This window comes from Lichenostomus cassidix, chromosome 20 (genome assembly GCF_008360975.1).
Source record: "Lichenostomus cassidix isolate B80296 chromosome 20, HeHo_3.0, whole genome shotgun sequence".
NCBI classification, from domain to species: domain Eukaryota; kingdom Metazoa; phylum Chordata; class Aves; order Passeriformes; family Meliphagidae; genus Lichenostomus; species Lichenostomus cassidix.
The window spans coordinates 6450744-6470619 of NC_139500.1; the positions used below are offsets into that span (position 1 = coordinate 6450744).

At 55.1% G+C, this 19876-nt stretch overlaps 1 protein-coding gene and 1 long non-coding RNA gene across 3 annotated transcripts; one reads left to right on the top strand and one right to left on the bottom strand.

Moving 5' to 3' along the window:
* The first annotated feature begins 1058 nt into the window (after positions 1-1058).
* SOX18 (SRY-box transcription factor 18) lies at positions 1059-5073 on the top strand. Of its 2 annotated transcripts, none has more exons than XM_085079090.1 (2): positions 1059-1743; positions 3375-5073. In XM_085079090.1, the coding sequence occupies exons 1-2, from the start codon at positions 1341-1343 to the stop codon at positions 4223-4225; spliced, it is 1254 nt and encodes a 417-aa protein (XP_084935216.1). In that variant the 5' UTR covers positions 1059-1340; the 3' UTR covers positions 4226-5073. The 2 variants fall into 2 exon arrangements, with proteins under 2 accessions (XP_084935216.1, XP_084935215.1); XM_085079089.1 differs by lacking the exon at positions 1059-1743 and adding an exon at positions 2122-2996.
* Positions 5074-11706: 6633 nt separating this feature from the next.
* LOC146428637 (uncharacterized) lies at positions 11707-13424 on the bottom strand. The gene is made up of 2 exons (XR_014855961.1): positions 12645-13424; positions 11707-12163 (listed from the first exon to the last, which is right to left on the bottom strand). It is a non-coding gene; the product is annotated as an uncharacterized LOC146428637 (long non-coding RNA).
* Between the last annotated feature and the right edge of the window lie 6452 nt (positions 13425-19876).

Consider the following 19876-nt stretch of genomic DNA (forward strand, 5'->3'; position numbering starts at 1 on the left):
CTCCTTGATTTCAAACGGGTCCAGCAGAATTCATAACTCCCTGGTGCCAAGAGCAGGAAGGACCTTCAGACCACCTAGCCTGATGCTTGGCACTGCAAATCCCTGCTGGATGGCAGCCAAGCGAGCGAAGCAGTGACCTGGTGGCAAGGAACGTGCTGCTTTGGTGAGGCAGCCAATGGCAGTGTGCTGTGGGTGCCCAGCTATGCCCAAGGTGTGCAGAGATGGCACAGCCATGCCAGCCCCAGCAGCTCCACGGGCTGGATTTAGCCACGATCACCTGGCTGACATCGAACCCCCCATTCCCCAACAGTCCCTGGAAAACACGATGCTTTTCATGCAAACGGCACTTAAACTCAAGGAGCTGTTTCTTCGCCTGACACTGAAATTCCCACAGAAAATTGCTGGGGGAAGAGGGCTCACCCCTGCCTTCACCCCAGGGCTGCTCCCAGCCCCGGATGGGGAATGCTGGCCAAAACACACACACGGAGTCAGTCGTAAGAAAAATAAACGCTAAGCCCTGAACATCCCTGTGCTGCTGCACACAGCCTGGCAGGCAAAGCTGAATGCTTCCCTGCCTCGGCACCGCGGGTGGTGGGGGGCGAGGACAAGGCACAGGGAGCAGAAAAGGGGCTTGCAAAGAGGGGAAAAAAAAAAAAAAAAAAAAAAAGACATGAAGAAAGAAAGAAAGAAAGAAAGAAAGAAAGAAGGACATGAAAAAAGACAAGAAGGAAAGACAAGAAAGACAAGAAAGACAGAAAAAAAGACAGAAAGACAGAAAGAAAAAAAGAAAGAAAGAGAAAAAGAGAAAAGAAGAAAAGAAGAAAAGAAGGTAGCGGAAAAATTTAACAACCCTCCTCCTTGGACAGAAGGGAACGAGGCAGCAGAGTCCACACCGGTCCCAGCTCGGCCCTCCCCGGGTGGCTCTTCCTGCTGGTGCCTGGGGACGCCCCCCTTCCTCCTCCTCCTCCTCCCCCTCATCTCCTCCTTCTCCTCCTCCTCCTCCCTCTCATCTCCTCCTCCTACTTTCCATCTCCTCCTCCTCCTCCTCCTCCCCCCGCCCCGCTGATTGGTCCAGCCCGGCTATATTTTGCCCCTTCCAGCCCAGCATCATCCCAAAAGTTTTTTTTGGGGGGAAAGGGGGGAAAAAAATAAAAAAGAGAGGAAAAAAAAAAAGAAAAGAAACCAAAACAAACGCAAGCGAGCCCGAGCTCCCCGAAGGCAGGCAAAGGAGGCGAACGGCGGGCGGCTGCTCGGCGGTGCTGGACCCGGTGGGACGCGGCAGGACACGATTCTCTCTCCGGCACCCGGTCGGGTCAGACACAAAGTGCTGTCCAGCTGGAATGAATATATCTGAGTCTAACTACTGCCGAGAGGAGATATCGCAACCCCGGGGCGACTGTTCATGGGTCACCGCCGCCGTGCCGGCCGCTGAGCCCGGGCTCGCCTTCCCGCGCCCCCCGGGAGCAGCCTCCCCCGCCAGCCGCACGCCCAGCCCCGAGCCCGGCTTCGCCTTCGGCCCCGGCCCCGGCGGATCGGCCCCCGGCGCGGCCCCCAGCCGCACGCCCAGCCCCGAGCCGGGCTATGGATACAGCCCCCCGGCCGGCCGCCCCGAGGGCAAGGCCGCCGAGGATTCCCGCATCCGCCGGCCCATGAACGCCTTCATGGTCTGGGCGAAGGATGAGCGCAAGCGGCTGGCGCAGCAGAACCCCGACCTGCACAACGCCGTGCTCAGCAAGATGCTGGGTGAGCGGGAGCGGAGCGGGAGGAGGGATGGGGGTGCGGGGATGGGGGGTGTGGGGCTGGGGATGCGGGAGTGTGGAGCTGGGGATGCGGGGATGCTGCGTTACGGGGCTGGGGATGCGGGGGTACAGGCTGGGGATGAGGGCTTCAGGAGCACTGGGCTGTGGGATGCAGGCTTACAGAGCTAGGGACAAGGGGATGTGGGGCTGGGGATTCAGGCTGCAAGAGTACCGGGCTGTGGGATGGGGAGGGTATCGAGCTGAGGAGACAGGGATGTGGGAGTACAGGGCTGGGAATACGGGAGTACAGATGGTATGGGGTTGGGGATGTGGGGCTGCAGGAGTGCAGGGCTGCAGGGGTACAGAGCTAGGGATTCTGGGGTATCGGGCTGAGGGTGTAGGGTTAGGTGGTTTTGGTTCTGAGAGCCCAAGGCTGTGGGATGCAGGGATACAGGGCTGGAGATATGAACTGCAGGGGTCCAGGGCAGTGGGATGAAGGAATACAGAGCGAGGACATATGCATCCAGGGTACAGGGATTCAGGGCTGGGAGTGTGGGATGGAGCGGTACAGGGATTTGGGATGTGCGCTGTGTGAGTCCAGGGCTGTAGGATGCAGATTGCGCAGATACAAAGCAGTGGGATGTAGGATACAAGGAAATGGGGCTCTGCTAGCCGGGCTCCAAGGGTATAGGACTGTGGGATGCAGACTGCAAGAATATGGGGGCTCAGGAGCTGTGATACAAGGATGGGGTGCTGTATGATACAGAACTGGGGGATGCAGAGCTGTGGGCTGCAAGGTTAAAAAGCTGGAGGACACAAGATTTAGGGATATGGGATTAAGGGCTACCCAGTTGCAGGTTGCAAGGATGTGGGACTGCATGGATGCAGGCTGTAAGGATGCAGGACTGTGGGATCACAGACTGTGGGATATGGTGTTACAGGATGTGGGAATAGGGGGCTGTTCAGAGGATACAGAGCTGCATATACACAAGATGCAGGGGAACAAAGATGCAGGATGCAGAGGTACAGGGCTGAGCGGTACACAGCTGCAGGGATGCAGGATATGGGAATACAGGCTGCAGGATGCGGGATACACGGCTGTAGGATGCGGGATGTGGGAACACGGGAAGCAGGATATGGGTAAATGGAACTTCAGGATGCGGGACTACGGGAAGCAGGATATGGCCAGACAGAGCAGCAGGATGCAGAGACACAGGGCTGCGGGGTGTGGGGATGTGGAATTCAGGATATGGCGCTGTGAGTTTTTGGGATGGGTGATTTGGTCTGCAGAGGTGCGGGCTGTGGATGCGGGATGCAGGGAAGAAGGGACTGTGGACTGTACCAAGGGACAGTGGGAGGCAGAATCCCGAGCCCTAGCAGAGGGGTTCCCATTTCATGTACCCCCATTCTCCCACAGCACTGAAGTGCTGTGCACTGCCCAAGCCTGCTGCTGGGATAAGGGAACTGCGTGGTTTGAGACCCCATTCCCCAGCCCTTTCTTGTGCTAGCACTGAGACCCCGCTCAGGTGCCAAGCCATCGGTGGGAGCCCTTCACCCCTGAGCTGCCTGTCCCCACGCCCTGGCCAGTGCCGGGTGGCTGAGCCGCTGTCACAGAGCTTCTCTTTCCTCTTCCAGGCCAATCGTGGAAAGCTCTGAGCGCCAGCGACAAGCGTCCCTTCGTGGAAGAGGCAGAGCGACTGCGAATTCAGCATCTCCAGGATCACCCCAACTACAAGTACCGCCCAAGGAGAAAGAAGCAAGCCAAGAAAATCAAGAGGATGGAACCCAATATCCTCCTGCATAACCTTTCCCAGCCTTGCAGTGACAACTTCAGCATGAGTCACCATGGCGGCAGCCAGCCGGGCCACCCCCAACCTCCCCCACTTAACCACTTCAGAGAACTCCACTCCATGGGGTCGGATATTGAAAACTATGGCTTGCCAACTCCTGAGATGTCTCCCTTGGATGTCTTGGAACAGACCGAGCCGGCGTTTTTCCCTCCGCACATGCAGGATGACTGCAACATGATGCCCTTTCGCGGCTACCACCACCATCACCAGATGGAGTTTCCCCAGGAGAAGTGCATGGGGCGGGACGTGGCCGTGCCCTACGCGCAGACCCCCTCGCACTTGGCCGACGCCATGAGGACTCCCCATCCCTCCAGCCTTTACTACAACCAGATGTGCTCGGGAACTCAGAACGGGCTTTCCGCCCACCTGGGCCAGCTGTCTCCCCCGCCTGAAGCCCACCACATGGAGAGCGTGGATCACTTGAACCAAACCGAGCTCTGGACAGATGTTGACCGCAACGAGTTTGACCAGTATTTGAACATGAGCAGGACTCGTCCCGAAGCCTCGGGCCTCCCTTACCATGTCTCCCTGTCCAAAGTGACTCCTAGAAGCATCTCCTGTGAGGAGAGCAGTTTGATATCTGCCCTGTCCGATGCCAGCAGTGCTGTTTACTATAGCCCCTGCATCACCGGTTAGGTTGACCCCACCATCCAATGCGCGCACTAGGAGAGTCCCGACTCTCCTCTAAAAACAAAAAGCCATCCTCCTTTAACCACGAGCTCCATCATATTTAGAGTATCTCATTAAATGCATCGCTTTCTTGTTTGTTCTTTTTTATTTTGATTTTTTTTTTTAAATTTTTTTAGAGACAGACCATGCTGAGCTCACTGATATACCATATAACTATATAACACAGATAGACGCCTTTCCCCGCCGTGCTCCCCGCTCCAGCCCTCGGCAGGGCACAGCTCCAGTTCCCGCCAGCTCCAAGGGGCATTTTCAAGCCAATTCCAGTAAATCCTGACTGAAACAATCACACCAGGATGAGCCAAAGTGACCTGTCCCCAGTATTTAACCCAAGGGCAGGCAAACTTCTAGGGGGGAAGAACTTTTAGGAAGTCTTTGCCGGGGCTGCTAAAGAGTCGGCGCCCATTAGGGGTGGGCTTTAGGACAGTTTTTACTGTATTCTCAGCAATATATTTTAATTGGGCAACAAAACTATATTTTTACTAAGCATTTTTATATATAAAATGGTATTTAATGTCTTTTGGGGGTTTTTTATTAGACTTTTTAAAAAGAAATCAAGGGATATCCATGAGATCTAAAGCATTTATGTAGCAAAGCTGGATTTAAAGAAAAAAAAAGAAGGGGGAAAAAGGAGATATTTTGTGAAAAGGGAATGATAATGTAAATATTGAGGAACAACTGACTGGAATTTTGTACAAAGGAAAAATATGACTGCAAACACTTTTATTGTCTAGAACTGTATGGAGAGCAAACTGTTTTATTCTGGTTAATTATTAAAACATCTTCATATAATTGTTCCCATCTTGTGTGCTTGTTGTGTGAACACATATTTTCCGCAAATACATGTTGTCCCAACCATTTCCAGATTTTTGTATCCGTTGATTAATGTTTTGACAACCTGGCAAATGTATTAATTTCCAAGCTGCCGCCCGCCCGCCCCGTCAGCCGCCTTGGGCTCTGTGAGTGCAGTTCTGCTCGACTCGGCACAGGACAGTGGCTCGGGATGGGATGGGATGGGATGGGATGGGATGGGATGGGATGGGATCCTGGCAGCCACCCCACAGCACCATACCGTGCTGCCCAGAGATGCTCCCAGCAGGAAAAGCAGCTGTTCTCAGATTAAAATATAATAAAACATGTGATATCCTCCTCTGAAACAAGCCTTGGTGTGGTCATTGTTTTGGCAGGTTGGCAACGCATAGATGAGTGGTCCCCGTGGCTCACCCTGTTTTCCCATGAAAACCCCCAAAAATAGAGCCAGGCTGCTCTGATGCCTTCTCTGCAATCCCCAGAGCTGGAAGAAAACTCCATGTACCAGAGCTTTTCCACCTCCTGGCCTTCACTGGCTGCTTCCCGGCTCCAGCAGTGGCGGGTCTTGCCGAGCCGTCACCATGCCCAGCCGGATCCTGCTCAGAGCTGTTGGTGCTTTGCCGGAGCTTCATCCCCCTCCTGTGAATCACTTTATGATTTACAGGGAGTTTTTTTGTTCAATTTGAAAAGGAGAAACAACAATCTGTTGCTTAAAACCTGGTGGCATCCGTTCCTTGAGCGCCGAGTGATTTAAACCAGACTGATATCGCCAAAAAAGGCTGTTTGAAAAAAAAATTTCAAAAAAATTGAATAGAAGAAGAGGTTTTTTGTTGTTGTTGTTGGCAAAGAATCGCCTTTTAGGGGAAATGGATATTTAACAAATGACATTAATTTTCAAGCTTCTCCTAAATTAAATTCACATTAGTGTTAACAGGACTCAATCCTGACTCACTTTTTTTTTTGTTGTTGTTGAATGTGAAGCGCTAATAAACGGGACCACTCCGGGGGCTGGCGACGCGTTCCCATGGAACGCCACAAAGGCGCTTCATTGTCTTTCCATATACAGTATGTAAAAAGGGGGAATACATGGAAAAATGACCTCACTACCTACACGGGAGGGCTGGCGGGCGCCCGGCGGGTGCCAGAACCCGCGCTGCAGCAAACAAACACAACACCAAATGAGAAGCATCCTGTGCCGCCGCCGATGACTATGAAAGGAAGCAGCCGGCTATGGGCTCCATCCCCGAAGCGGCCTGGGAGGAAGAAGGTGAGGGAGGGGGGGAAGAAGAAAGCCCTGAGTTATTTTCCAGCCCCCAGCTTCCAGGTACCTTCCAGGCGAGGATGCGGTCACTTCCTGCGGTTCAAAGCAGCGATGAGCAGGCCGGTCCTGGCCCAGCTGCCCTGCCGTGATGGGGAGAGCCACTGTCCATCATAAATGTTGAGTCACTTCTGCAGCAGAAATTCCCTTCTTTCCCCATGGCTCAGGCTATGCCAGCTCACCATGGTTTTTAAACTGAAGGAGGGTCAATTTAGATTAGATATAAGAAGTCTTTAGAATGAGGGTGGTGTTGCACTGTCAAAAGTTGCCTGGAGAAGCTGTGGATGCCCCATTCCTGGAATTGTTCAAGGCCAGGTTGGATTGGGCTTGGAGCAACCTGGTCTAGTGGAGGGCATCCCTGCCCATGGTAGGTGTTAAGAACTTGATGAGCCTTAAGGTCCTCTCCAACCCAAACCACTCTGTGATTCATGTCCCAGGATGCTGCTGTGGGGCAAGAGCAAGTACTGAAAGCTGCAATGGATGCTCATTCCCATTCATAACTGCACCAAGGATACACCACATTGAAGTCACAGCTGCTATGGAAGTCCCATTTCACTGGCCAGCTCGACCCCAGGTCACAGGGAAATGAAAGAGAAGAAAAGCAGAGAGGAAAAAACAGAGCAGGGTTTGCATCAGATACCAGCAGGCAGAAAAACCCATGCTAGATTCCAAAGGATGCCATCTCCTACCATCACTCGGTGTTCCACACAGCGTTTTTCACCTAAACTCACTGTTTTGACATCAACTTTATCAAGGAGTGTCCCAGACCAACCTGGTTTGTGCTGGTACAGACCCAGGAGTGGTTTGGGCAGCCGTTCCTCTAAAGTGGCACTGCTGCAGTCTCATGGTTCAGGCATGGCCAGGACAGGATTTGTCCCCCTCCAAATCTAGGGTTTGGTGAGACTGCTGGGCACCAGGGCTGATCTGGCTCCATCAGGAGGGCAGAGAGCTCAGCTGAACCTGGGAGGGCTGCTGGGTCCTTGCCGGGCTTTAAGCACACCACTAATGTTGCATATTATTTTTACAATTTTATAACTTGTTTCATCTCTTATATATTAGTTCCATGTTTACCTGTATTATTTTTATACATTAGATTTTATTTTTATATTTTTGAATATGAAATATTCTTATGTATTTTCAAGATTTCATCTATTGCTTTTATATATTTTTGACACATATATTATGCTTATCTTTCTGCTGCCCCTGTCCTGTTACAGCTGCTCTGGGGCCAGGAAACCATCCCCCAGTGTTTTCTTTCACTGCACGCTGGTGGCTCAGGTGTGACGTGGGACTGGAAATGGCCGGAGCTGACATAGTTTGGGGATGATTTCACTGCCGTTATGGCTCAGGCTGGGGCTGTTACTGCACAGCCCCTTCCGATTTTTATGACTTAATCTCTCCAAAGCTCGGGGCCGGATGGTTTTGGGCTGGGGAGGAGGAGCGAGGGGCTTTTAGCAGGTCGTTACAGCAGAAATATGGAGAAGGTACTTGACAGGTAAATGGAAAACCTGACAGCCCGTCCTGCCGGCTTTCCCAGGATGCAGGGAGAGGGGGAGGCGATGCCAGGTCCTACCTGGGCTTTATGGGCAGGTGGCATCTGCTCTATGTCCCTCCGGGAGGGTAGGGCAGTGGATTCTACCCATGCATGCATGTGTGTGTGTCCCACACATCCGTGTGCAAACCTGTGCGTGTGCAAGCATTGGTGTGCATCAGTGTGAATGGCTGTGCAAGCACATGTGAATCCACGTGTACCTGCATCCCTGTGTGCATCCATGTGCACATCCATCCATCTATCCCTGTGTGCATTTTCCATGTGTGCAAGCACTTGTGTGTGCACATCCCTGGATATCCGTGTGCCTGCATCTGGGTGTGTGTGTGTGCATGTTTGTAGCCATGTGTGTGCATCTCTGCACACGTGTGCATGTGTGCTGCCCCTTTCTGTGCATCTCTTCTGTTGCCCCTTTGTGTGTCTGAGCCTGGATGTGCATCCACATGTGCATCCATGTATATCCACGTGTGCATCCATGTGTGCATCTGTCCATGGAGGTGTCTGTGGATACACATGTAGGTGCATCCATGTGTGCCTGCATCTCCATGCCTGCATGTCTGCACCCTTCCATGTGCACGTGTGTTTGTCCATGTATCCATGTGTGTATCTGTGTGCACATCCATGTGTGTGTGTGTGTGTGTGTGTTCTGCTGGAGGCTCACAGATCAGCTTTATAGACGTTCTGGTTTTTTTACGGTGTTACGGAGCTCTCGATGACATCACCCACCCAAATATTAAAACCTCATGTGCCAGCCAGCCTGGCCCAGCAGCACTCAGCTCCAGGCTCTCTGCTCCCGGGGCTGAGGCCATGGCAGAGCCGGGGACAAGCAGGATGATCAGGGTGGCAAGCGGCAGCTCTGGGGCAGCCCCAGCCATCCCAGCCCAGAACTCACCATCAGGGTGGGAACACTGACACAACAGCCTGGATGAAATCATCCTGGCTGAACAGGGCATTAAAATTTCCTGGTCCCTGTATTTTGGGTGTTCAGTGTGGGGGATCTGTGGGAAAAGGAAGATGCTTCCAGTGCTGGTTCCCCACTGTGGCACCAGGCAGCTGCTTGAGACCAAGTGATGGGATTTATATTTTTCCCCCTCTTCCACAAAAAAAAGAAAAAAAAAAGAAGAAGATTTATCAACACTAAACCTGTTTGTGGGAAACAGCTCCAAAACATTTCCTGACTCGAGAAAAAGTGCACTGGAAAAAAAAAAGTTTCCAGTTTTTTTTTTCAGACGGGAGGGAAAGCCTTTGGAGAGGTAACAGCATTCTGTGGTGGGAGGTTAACCAAAAGGAAAAGGTTGAAATGCAAAGAGGGGTTTCAAATGTTCCCAGAACAACCTTTCCTGGTCAAGCAGAAGCGAAGTTCCCAAGCCTTCCCCAACTTTCTTCTTTGCAGCTCAGTTTGGGAAAGGAAACGTTTGGAAATCTCAATGCTCCTTGCAGACAGGAAAGGCCCTGTTTCCTCCGCGCCGTGCCCAGAGCTGCCGGGCAGCAGGAGCACTCAGATGAGGCTGGGTGCCCTCTCCAGCCCTGCTCCTGGCAGCAGGAATTCTCTGCAGGCAGGGGAGGGCAGCTGCCTGCAAGGAACAGGGGTCATGGTATTGTAAGTATTACAGGTTTTGCAAAAGAATAGAAAATAAGCCAGCAACAAGTCTTTAATGTGCCCTGGGAAATTTGTGCAGACTGAAACTTTTTAGCTTTTTTCTTGCTGTGAAGTTCAGCCTCTACATCCCTCGTGGAGCTTTTGGCTGTGCCCCCACAGCTCCCAGCATTGGCCCTATCACAGTCCTTCTCCTGCCTTTGGGCCACCACAAGTCCCTGGTCCCTGAGCCCCCTGCCCCACACCAACATCTGCTCACCATGCTGGGGTCCCCATGAGGAGGGCAGGTCCCTGTGAAAGAGACAGGTTTGGATCTTCACTGCATGAGACATGGGGGAGTTTGGGGGCTTCTTCTCACTGCTTCTGAGCTGACTGAGCCCCACAACATCTGTCAGAACCGCTGTGTGCTTCTCTTCTGAGCTGAGTCAGCAACTCTGTTATGTACCCAGAGGCCAAAGGGTCATGGAAGGGTTGGGATTGTTCTCCAGAGGTGACCTGACCCAATCCAACCCAACACAACAAAACACAACCCAACCTGACCCAATAAAACTGATACAGCACCACCTAACCCAACCCACCCAATCCACCCAACACAACCCAACCCCACCCAACCCAGACCAGCACAACCCACCACAACCCAACACAGCCAACCCAACCCAAACCAATCCAACCAAACTAACCCATCCTAACCAATCTCAATCCAATGTCACCTATCCCAAGAACCCAACCAACCTATCCCAACATAACCCAACACAACCCAACCAACTCAACTGAGCCTGCCTAACCCAACACAAGCCAACCAGCCTAACTCAAGCTCCTACACAAGTCCTAAAGCAAGTCTCCCCATTACCTCCCGCACAGCTGAGCTCAGCCCTTGTGGAATATTGCAGCAGTTTTGGTGGAAAGATCTCCCTCCTCCTGTGCTCGGCAGCCCCAGGGGGCTCGAGCCCTTCAGGGAACTGAATCACGTCCCCCCCACCATCGTGGGAGCGTCACAGAACGTCTGAAGCTCGTCAGGAGAGTCAGGCCAGGCCGCGCGGGGCCGTTCTGGGAAGCCATCCAGCCATCCGCTGGAGAGAGGAGTCTGCCTAAAAATGACTCTGCTGGCTCCTCTCCACACTCCGACCGTCCCATATGGAACAAATGTACATTTTCCATCAATTGTTTGTATTTTGCATTTAAAGAAAGAAGGGGGAGGGAGTAAAAACCAGCAAGCAAGCGGGCTATACATATACGCGAAGCGCCGGTGACAGCAGATAGGCCCCATCGCGGAGAGGGAGAAACACTGGCCGGCGTTCAAGAGACTCAAACGTATGGTATGAAACAATAAATTTTAAGTGTGTTTTGACATATTTGGTGGTCTCTGCCTCATGCTTAATGAGCATTGGTCCACGTTGCGGGGGAACTGCACAGCTCGGGTGGTTGGCAGGCTGCGCTGGGCGGGGGGTCGGTGGCCAGCGAGGCCGGAGGCAGGCGTTGAGGTGGTCCAGGCATGTGTGTCCCAAGGATCAGGGCACAGGGATGTGACACCATGGACTGTGCCGGCATGCTCGGATGAAGGGATGCTGTGGGTACCGCAGTGCCTCGGAGGAACAAGCAGTGATGCCAACTTGCAGGAAAAGGCATCAAGAGGTAGAGTTGGGTTGAATTTGGTCAGGAGAGGACACACAACATGGTGGTGATGTCCCAGGGCAGCATCCCTCACCTCCACATGGCTTGGGCAACCTGTGCTCCTATCCCCAGGCTGAGTTCCAGTCGGGCAGCGCTGCTTTGCCTGCAGGAAAGGCTCCCATATCCCATCACCCCGGGGAGAAAGCCCAAAGGGATGGGCAAAGCGGCAGGAGAAGGGAGTGCAGCCCTCCCGCATCCCCTGCCTCTGTGCCAGGCTGCCCGGCTCCCCCCGTCTGACAGGGTTTGATCAGAAAGATGGACATGAAAGTGGAGCTTGGCTCTGGTTTCTCTCTCATTCAGAACATTCAAAAACTATTAACTGTGGTGGGGGTAAGCAGGCAGCTGGTTTTAATATTGTGCTCTTCCAATTGTGTTGGGGTTTTTTTTCCTTGCTTTTCGCGAGCACTTTAAGTGACATGGTTACATGTATTTGATTAAAAAGCTGTAATTCAACGAGTGCATTTTCTTGTACTGTACAAAACGGCTTAAAGACACAGGATTTATTTACGGTGGTCTCCCAGTTTTCCAGCTCTGCCGAAAGACAAGATGACAGGGAAATCACAGGAGGGAGGACAGATAGCAGCACAGGGGGACATGCAATCTCTCCTGGCTTTCCCAGTGCGGGGAACATGACTGGATCATTTCCTCTGCTGTAAGGTCAGCCCACTGCCACCAGCCTGGTCCTTGGGGCCATCCACTGGTCCCAAAGGCATCTTTTGGTGTCCCCAAGACCGGGTCTGAACTCACAGGGGCTGGCAGAGGGGACAGCTAGGAGGGGACAGCTGTGTTTGTCCAAACTGGCCCTCATCTTGCCTGCAGCAAGATGCTGCAGGACACAACCAGAGGCAGGAGGGGGAGATTTTTCCAACCATGCCCATCCCCTGCCCATGCAGCGATGCTGCCAGCACCGAGGAGCCTGTCCCAATCCAGCAGCTCTATTTCCTAAGGAGGAAAAAGCCTTTATGAAATCCCAGCAAGGAGCCATGGCCTGATGCTGCCAAGAACCCTGGATCATCTCCTGTTAACCCCAGCTTTTCCTCTGGCACAGCCATGGACTGGAGCCATGCTCACCCACACCCTTTTGGCTCCTCTGCTTCCAAAGTGATGCATTTCACCCCAAAAAACCAGGCGTGGAGATGAATAGAGAGCCAGGGCCTGCTCTGCACCTCCTCAAGCACCAAAATTTCCATGTACCCCCACTCTGCTGGCCACGAGGGGCTGTGGCATGGTCCCTGCACTCTGTCATATCCCTGGGCTGGTTGCATTCCTCTGGCCTGAAAAGCAGGCGTGTGCGTGTGCGTGTGCGAATGCGTGTGATGCTGACCCCACAAACCCACTCCACCCAGCACAGCTTCACCTTTCTCACCCAGTTGTGTAATAAAAACATAAAATAAAAATAAACGCAGCAATGCTTGCACCTCACCTGCCTCAAAGTCCCCAATGTGCAGCCCCAGGGACACGGACACCGACCCCAGCATCACTCGGGACCACCCTGGGAAATCCCAGCCTCCCCCATGCCTGCCTGGGGGGCCGGAGCCTGCCTGGCTGCTGGCCATGCCGAGCCGAGCCGTGTCTCTTCCTCAGCTCGCTCCTGCCCAGGGATCACCTGCAGTTCAGTTGATTTATGAACGGAGAATTTTTTGAGCTCTGTTTCCTTTTCATTGTTGTTTCAGTTGCTGCGCTCGCTTCCGCCCGCCTTTGAATAACTCCTGCCACGCTGTGAGCGGTGAGAAAGGCACCGAGTAAACACTCACACTCAGCCCAGGACTGGGGGCAAGAGCCCTGAAAACAGGGGGACAAAGGGCTGCCTACTGGTTGGTCCCATTTGTGGCAGGAGGATGCTGGGCTTTATTTTATTATGCCCTGCCCCGAAGTGCATCCCCTTTTCTCGCAGCTGCAGTTTGGGATGGGAGAGCCACATCCCAACCCCCTGCCCCATGGCACAGCCCCTGCGAGGTGGCAGTCCTGTGGGGATGCTGCTCTCCCATGCTGTGGCCCTGGGTGGTTTGACTGGAGAGACCCTAAAATATGGCTTGTGGAGGGGGTGATTCATTGCCCCAGAGAGGGCAGGGTCCCCCCACTCAGGGCTGTGCTCCACCCGGCATCATTTCTGTCCTTGTGCCCAGCTGGAGCAGGGACTCCCACTGCGGCACAGAGACGGTGCTCTCTAGGGAGCTTGGGTTGATTTACAGCAAAGCCCTTGAAGAACAAAAAAAAAAAAAAAAAAGAAATCAGTAAAGGAAAGGAAAAAACCCCATCCGCAATCTCAGCTCAGCCCAGGACCCACATCCCCACCGCTGCCACCTGCCATCCGCCTTCCCCCTCCCTCCCAGCCCCATCCCGGGCCACCGAGGAACCCCATCCCGGGCGATGGGCAGCTGCCCGTCCCGACCTGCGCCCATTGTCCTGCCCTTCCTCCCCGCGCCCCTCAGCCCCCCGCCGCCGCCCCGGGGCCGGGGGGAAAACAGGAAGCTCTCCCCAGCACGCTGCTGCGGAAATGAGACAAGCGGGTTGGAGCGGCGGCGAGGACGGCGGGAGGAAGCGGACGGGATATTTGGAACTGACGGCGAATTCTTGGGCTTATCTCTGCGCCGCAGAGGGCCAGGAGTCCTTACAAAACAGCGCCCAGCTGGAGCGAGGCCCGCGGCTGGGGACGCGTCCTCGTCCCCAACGCCACCCCTGGTACCCGGCTCGGCGCAGGGATGCTGGTGGCAGGCAGGGGACACACGTCCAGTGTGCTGGATGGCACCTGCGTGCCGTCAGCGGTCACAGAACCGACCCGACGCCGTGCTGCAGGGTGGGCATGGGCATTCCCCAGGCTGAGTGGTCAGCAGTTTGTATGTCCAGTCCTTCAGCGGGAATTTGGGGCTGAGGGCACTCCTCAGCGTCCCTAAAGCCTGTCCAAAAATCCTGCTGTTTTATGAGCCCCCGGGCACGAGTTCCTCCTTTCCCATGGGAAGCCATTGCCTGTCCTGCCCACAGCCTGCACTGGGACACTCAGCCCATCACCTTCCCTTCCACACCCGCTAGCACCAGCAGCAGAGCTGGGATGTGGATGCTGGTTCCCTGCCCGCCCCGCCTTCCCTGCCCACGAAGGGTTACAGCCAGCCTGGATTGCTCCGATTTCACCCTTCCATCTGCTGCTGGCCTTTTTGGTGGGTTTGAATTATTTTTCATAACAATGCTGTGATACTTTATATTCAGCACATCCCAGCTGGGGAATAGAAAGCGGGTCCGGGGTGGGAGCACCCGACCCAAAGGCAAAGGTCTCTGCAGTGCTTCCTAAAAGCTGGAAGCTGCCCGCTGTGGGCATGGGAGAGGGGCCGGGATGGTGGCATCATCCCGGGGAGCTGGGGCTGCTGCCAGCACCCAGGGCTCCCCAGTTGGGCTCTTTGGTGGGGTCAGTCCCTCGTTTGCTAATTGGTGGTGAAAATCAGGCAGGAGCCCTGCAGCGGGCAGGGGAAGGCAGCTGGAGCACAGGGTCAGCGCTGGGAGTGGCTCGGGGTGGGCATCACCTTGCTGAAGTGTCCCTAACCTAGTGGGGACCCCCGGCCGAGGGCACCCAGCGGGGTGGCTGCAAGGAGGCACCTCTGGAGCCTCCTTGGGGCGATCCCTGCGGACAGGACCCGCCGAGGAGGGCTGCCGCGGCCAGTGGAGCCAAATTTGGTGGCTAGGGGGGGGCAGGGTGTGACGGGTCACCCTGGCAGAGGCTGAGACTCCTCCTCTGCGGGGAGGAGGACAAAGGATGGAAGCGGCTGCCCCGTTGCAACACATCCCCGGCGAGCACAATGGAAATGCCATCCTCCGTCTTGTGAAACAGGAACCTCATATGATCTCGCTGAAGGCCTGGGGACACTCTTGTAGGTCTGAGCGTGACGCTCCCGGGGTCCTTTCTCTAGCCGCAGGGAGGGCAGGGAGAGTGAGGAGTCCCCCAGAGCATCCCTGCCTTGGTGAGCACCGAACTGCCACCACTGTCCCCCGTGACACGCTGGACCCGCTGGCAGGAGGAAGGTGATGCCCTGCCACCCACCCCGCTGCCAAAAAACCCCCAGGTTCCTCCCCAGCCCCACCAAAACACCATCCTATGGAGGTACACATCCCCACAGCGCTGCTGAGCATTCCCCTCCCGCTCTCCTCAAGTACTCCTAAATAAACTTCGTTCTCCCTTTATGTTCTTGACCCCAGATTTAATTAGACCCCCGCTTCCTGCCTATATGAAAAATCACTTCCCCGAGCAGGTGGCTGCGATACCGCGGGGGCTGTTGTTGTTTTCTTTGGGGCGGGGGGAAGGTGGTAAATGGGGGGAAGAGTTTGTTGTTTATTTTTATATTTACAAAGCGCAGCTTTTTCCTGGTGCCGGGCATCGGAAGAGTGGCAGGATGTGACCTTCATCCATCTCCTCCTCGCTCACACAATACGGCCGCGAGCTCCGCGGGCCGTCGCCGGCTTTGTCCCCCCGCGGCCGCCGGGCACCTCCCGCGCCGCCCCGCCGGCACCTGGCGCCCGCCGGCACCCGGCACCGCTGCCCCCAGCTGGGCCCCGCCGCTCACACTGGGAGAAAAAGGAAAATAGAAAAAAAAAATAGAAAAAAAAATAATAGCAAGGTTGCTGGTTTCCTCTCTGGAAAACAAGCTGGAGCTGAGCGGGACAGCAGCGTGGGAAGGAGGGAGAGGGGTCCTGTTAAGTCCCTTGGGAGCCTCCCCTTCTTGGGGAGTGGCCAGGGCACGCTGCCTCCTCCTTCACTCCGTGTGTGGGGCAAACCAGCCTTTTTCGACCAGGCCTGGGGGAAAGGAGCCCTGTTCTCCCGTGCATGGGTCAAACACACCTTTGGCCCCATGCAGATGCAGTCTTGACATTATTCGGGGCAGCAAGCAAGGAGGAGATGCAGAAAACATCTGGTTCCCTCATCCTGATGTGGTGAGGAGCACCCAGCAGGCAAGAGCCCACCCAAATCCCAGCAGAGACTCGCAGAACGGGTGCTGCTCTCTCTGTCCTCATCCTTCAGAGCATCCCGATCCTTGCAGAGGGCTGCAGCCGTTTGGTGGCTCCAGCTGCTGGGATTGCTGTGGTGGGCTGCTCAGTGAGCCAGCCGAGATGTGGAGCTGGCACTGCCCACCTTCCCTGTGCCCACGGTGGGATGGAGTGACCTCTCCTTGTGTTCCTTCTTCCCAAGAAGCACCACGATTCCACAGCCTCTTGGTGTGGGGAGAAACACCACACCCTGACCCCAGCCCCATGCGTTTGTGCACGGGTGATAAACCATGTGCATGGGACATAAACCAGTGTCTGTGGTGATAAACCTGCAGGGATAAACATCTGCTGTGACCCCCAAACAGGGCTGGCACCCACTGGTGGTACTTGCTGGTGGCATCACTGCCCTGACACAGGGAGGAATCGCTGCAGGATTTTACAGGGATAAAGGGTCTGTCACCCTGGAGCATCTTCCCCAGAGATCCCTCAGCCCAGCTGAGCTCCAGTCGGAGCAGTACAAGACCCCTGGCCAGCACTGTCCAGGGGGCTCGAGCAGAGGTTGGCACAGCCAATGTGACCACACAGTACCCTCAAGTGCCTTCCAGTGTCACACAGCCCCAGAACACATCACTGCAAGCTGGCAGGGGGCTGGTGTGTCCCAGCCCCCTGCTCACAGCCCAGGTCCTGGAGCACTGGTGGTGCCAGAGTGGGCACAGTGTGGCATGGCACAGCATGGCATAGCATGGAGTGGTATGGTATGGCACAGCATGGAATGGCGTGGCACAGTATGGAATGGCGTGGCACAGCATGGCATGGCATGACACAGCATGGCACAGCAGGACACATCACCTTGCTCTCACAGAAAGCCCACTCAGAGACCCCAGAACCTCAGGGCCACTTCAGTCTCATCCTGCCCAAGCATCCAACAGCAGTGCAGGGTGTTCATCAATTTATCATTAATTCCCCAACATCCCCATCCCAGGAGCTGCCAATCCTCACCCTGCTCAGGACCCCAGGCAGGAGCAGGTGCAGCCCCAATGGGGTACAGCACCCACCACCCCAGAGCAGACCACCCCAGAATCTGCTGGACCCCCATTCCCCCCCAGGGACCCCCGCAGGTCTGCTGGGCAGTGGGTGCCCACCTGGGCACAGGGCTGGGCATGCTCACACCAGCGCTGTCCGGCACAGTTGGTTATCCTTACATTTGGCATCAGCTGCTTCCATTGGGCTCCATAGGGGAGGGAGAGAGAAAAGGAAAACTCAGCTCAGGGCGATTTAATAAGTTCAGCGTTACGAGCTGGGGAAAAGCTGTGGAACACACAAGTGGTAACGCAGGATTAATCTTTCCTTTAGTCTTGGGAATTATGTTTTCATTAATCCTAATTTTTCCAGATGTTTCACTCCTTATACCATGCTCTTCAAAGCCTCTGTGGCTGCAAATTCTAATGAAGCCATGAGAACATTTTAAAGAGAAAGATTCAAAGCTTAAATTGCTTCCTTTTTTTTTTTTTTTCTTTTTCTTAGGGTTTTTCTTTTTTTTTTTTTTTTTTCCTCCCTCCCTCTTTTCCCCCCGGTTGGGCTGTCGGGGAGTGCATGCGTGTGCGGTCCCAGCGCCTCCACATGTTGTGTTACACAATGTGCTAACAAGATGGAGAAGGCCACTCGGACCGCGTGATGCCGGGGTGACGTCTGTTCGGCTTTGTGTCCCCCCACCCGGCAGGACCCGGCTGCGAGGGGCTGGGGAGGAGGGGGCTGGCCCCCTGCCCGCCGCCTGACAGCCGGCACCGTGGCTAGCGGGGTCACAGCTGGTCCGGAGCTCTCAAAACATTCCCGGTGATCGCTGCCGGCTCGTTAAGGCAGCAGGCGGGCGGTGGTGTAGAACCTACGGAGGGGGTGGAACAGAGTCGGAGCTGCGCAGGTAGCTCGGCTTTCTGGCAGGGTCTTTAGGGAATGGGGAGTTTCGGGGAGCTCCAGGCTGGTGGGAGCAGTGGGTTGAAGAGAGATGCCAAAGCTGGGGGTATTGCCAGCAGTCTCTTCCCACGGCACGGTGCTGCCCTGCAGGGATCAGTTTGGAGCTCCTGCTCCCTCCTGCCCAGCAGCAGGTCCCCAGCACCCATCTGGGTGCCAGCGCATCACCTCTGAGTGATGGGAGCACCCAGCCGCTCCCAAACCATAGCGGCATTCCCAAACCTTGTGCCCCTTCAGGCTTCTCTATCCATCCATCCATCCATCCATCCATCCCCAGCCCGGCACGGCCGCAGGATCCAGCCGCCACCGCCCGGTGTCCCCTCCTCGCCGGGAGCCCTCGTCTGACGCAGGAGGTCAGGCAAGACGATCGTAACAATCCTGCCGGTCTCCGGCACCCGGGATTCAGATCCATGTACTTATATGGCCTGCAGAACGCGGTGGGAGCATGACCAACGTCTGGAAATCCAGATATGACTAGATCCCTTCATTAGTAATTTCTTGTACATGACTTTCTAGACCGTGGGGATTTGTTAAATTTGCAGGAGTGTTTCTCACAGTGCCATGGACTGGCTGCTGCCAGCATATATTGGCTCGGATCTGTCAGATCCTGTTGCCTTATATGACCCTCGGTTAATTCAGCTTTTCTTTGTATCCAGCCCTCAGCGGGGAACTCCTCCAGCAGTCCCAGCGTGGATCCTGCTAAAATGGTTCCCCAGTCCTCCTGCCATAAAACAACTGCCCCCCCCAGTGAAAGGGGGATGTGGGGGGTGGAATTCAATGCTCCCCTCCCTCCCTGCTGCCCAGGCCCTCGCCAGATGCTTCCTCCATCCCTTCTCCTTCGGTGCCAAGAGAGAACTCGGTGTGCCTGGAAAATGTTACTGGAGGGATTGGACCTTCTCCCCACAGGGACCGTGGCATCCTGATGGTGCACCCTGCACCGTGGGGTTAATCATTCCCTGCCTTCGGGAGTGCTCCAGGGCCAGGGGGGACTTTCACCTTCCCAGCGACCTCGTGGAATGTCGACCTTCTTTTATGGGTGCCATAAAGGTTATTTTTTAATCTGCGCCCCAGCGGGGTTTCCCCCCTCTTCACTGTGGGGTCTTTGGTCTGGGGAGCACTTGGGCATCGTTGTTTTTTGTGGCTCATCTGGTTTGGGAAGTGGAAAGGCTCACAGGAGGCCTTTTCCCAAGGGGAGTGGTTGGTGGTACCCAACAGCTCATCGAAGGAACATGGTGTTGGTTTGCCCTGTGGATGTGGCAGAGCTGAGGGTGCTGCTACTAGGGGTGTGAGGGGCTGTGGGCTACAGGGAATCCCAGGAGCCTAGAAGAACATCCCAAACCCCCAAGTGGTGTCAGAGCAAGATTTCCAGGGGGAAAAAGATGGTGTGTCCAAGGACATCCTGCTGAGCCTGCAACTCCCTATTGCCCACTGACCGAGCCGTGCCACCCCCTCACACCCCCAAACACCGAGTCCAGCAGCCCAGCCCTGCACAGGCCCTTCTCCATGTGTCCCCCAGCATCTCCTGACCCCACAGAGCTCAGCAAGGGACCCCAACCTCCCAGTGCTCCACACCTCAGCCCCTTGCCAGAGATGATGGTCAGATCCAGGAATGCATTTACGTCCCAAACTTCCCAATGTGCTGCATGTCCTCTCCAGCAGATCTGGCAGTGCTGGGATGCTCCAGAAGGATGCATCCCTCCGGCATCTTCCTCCTCC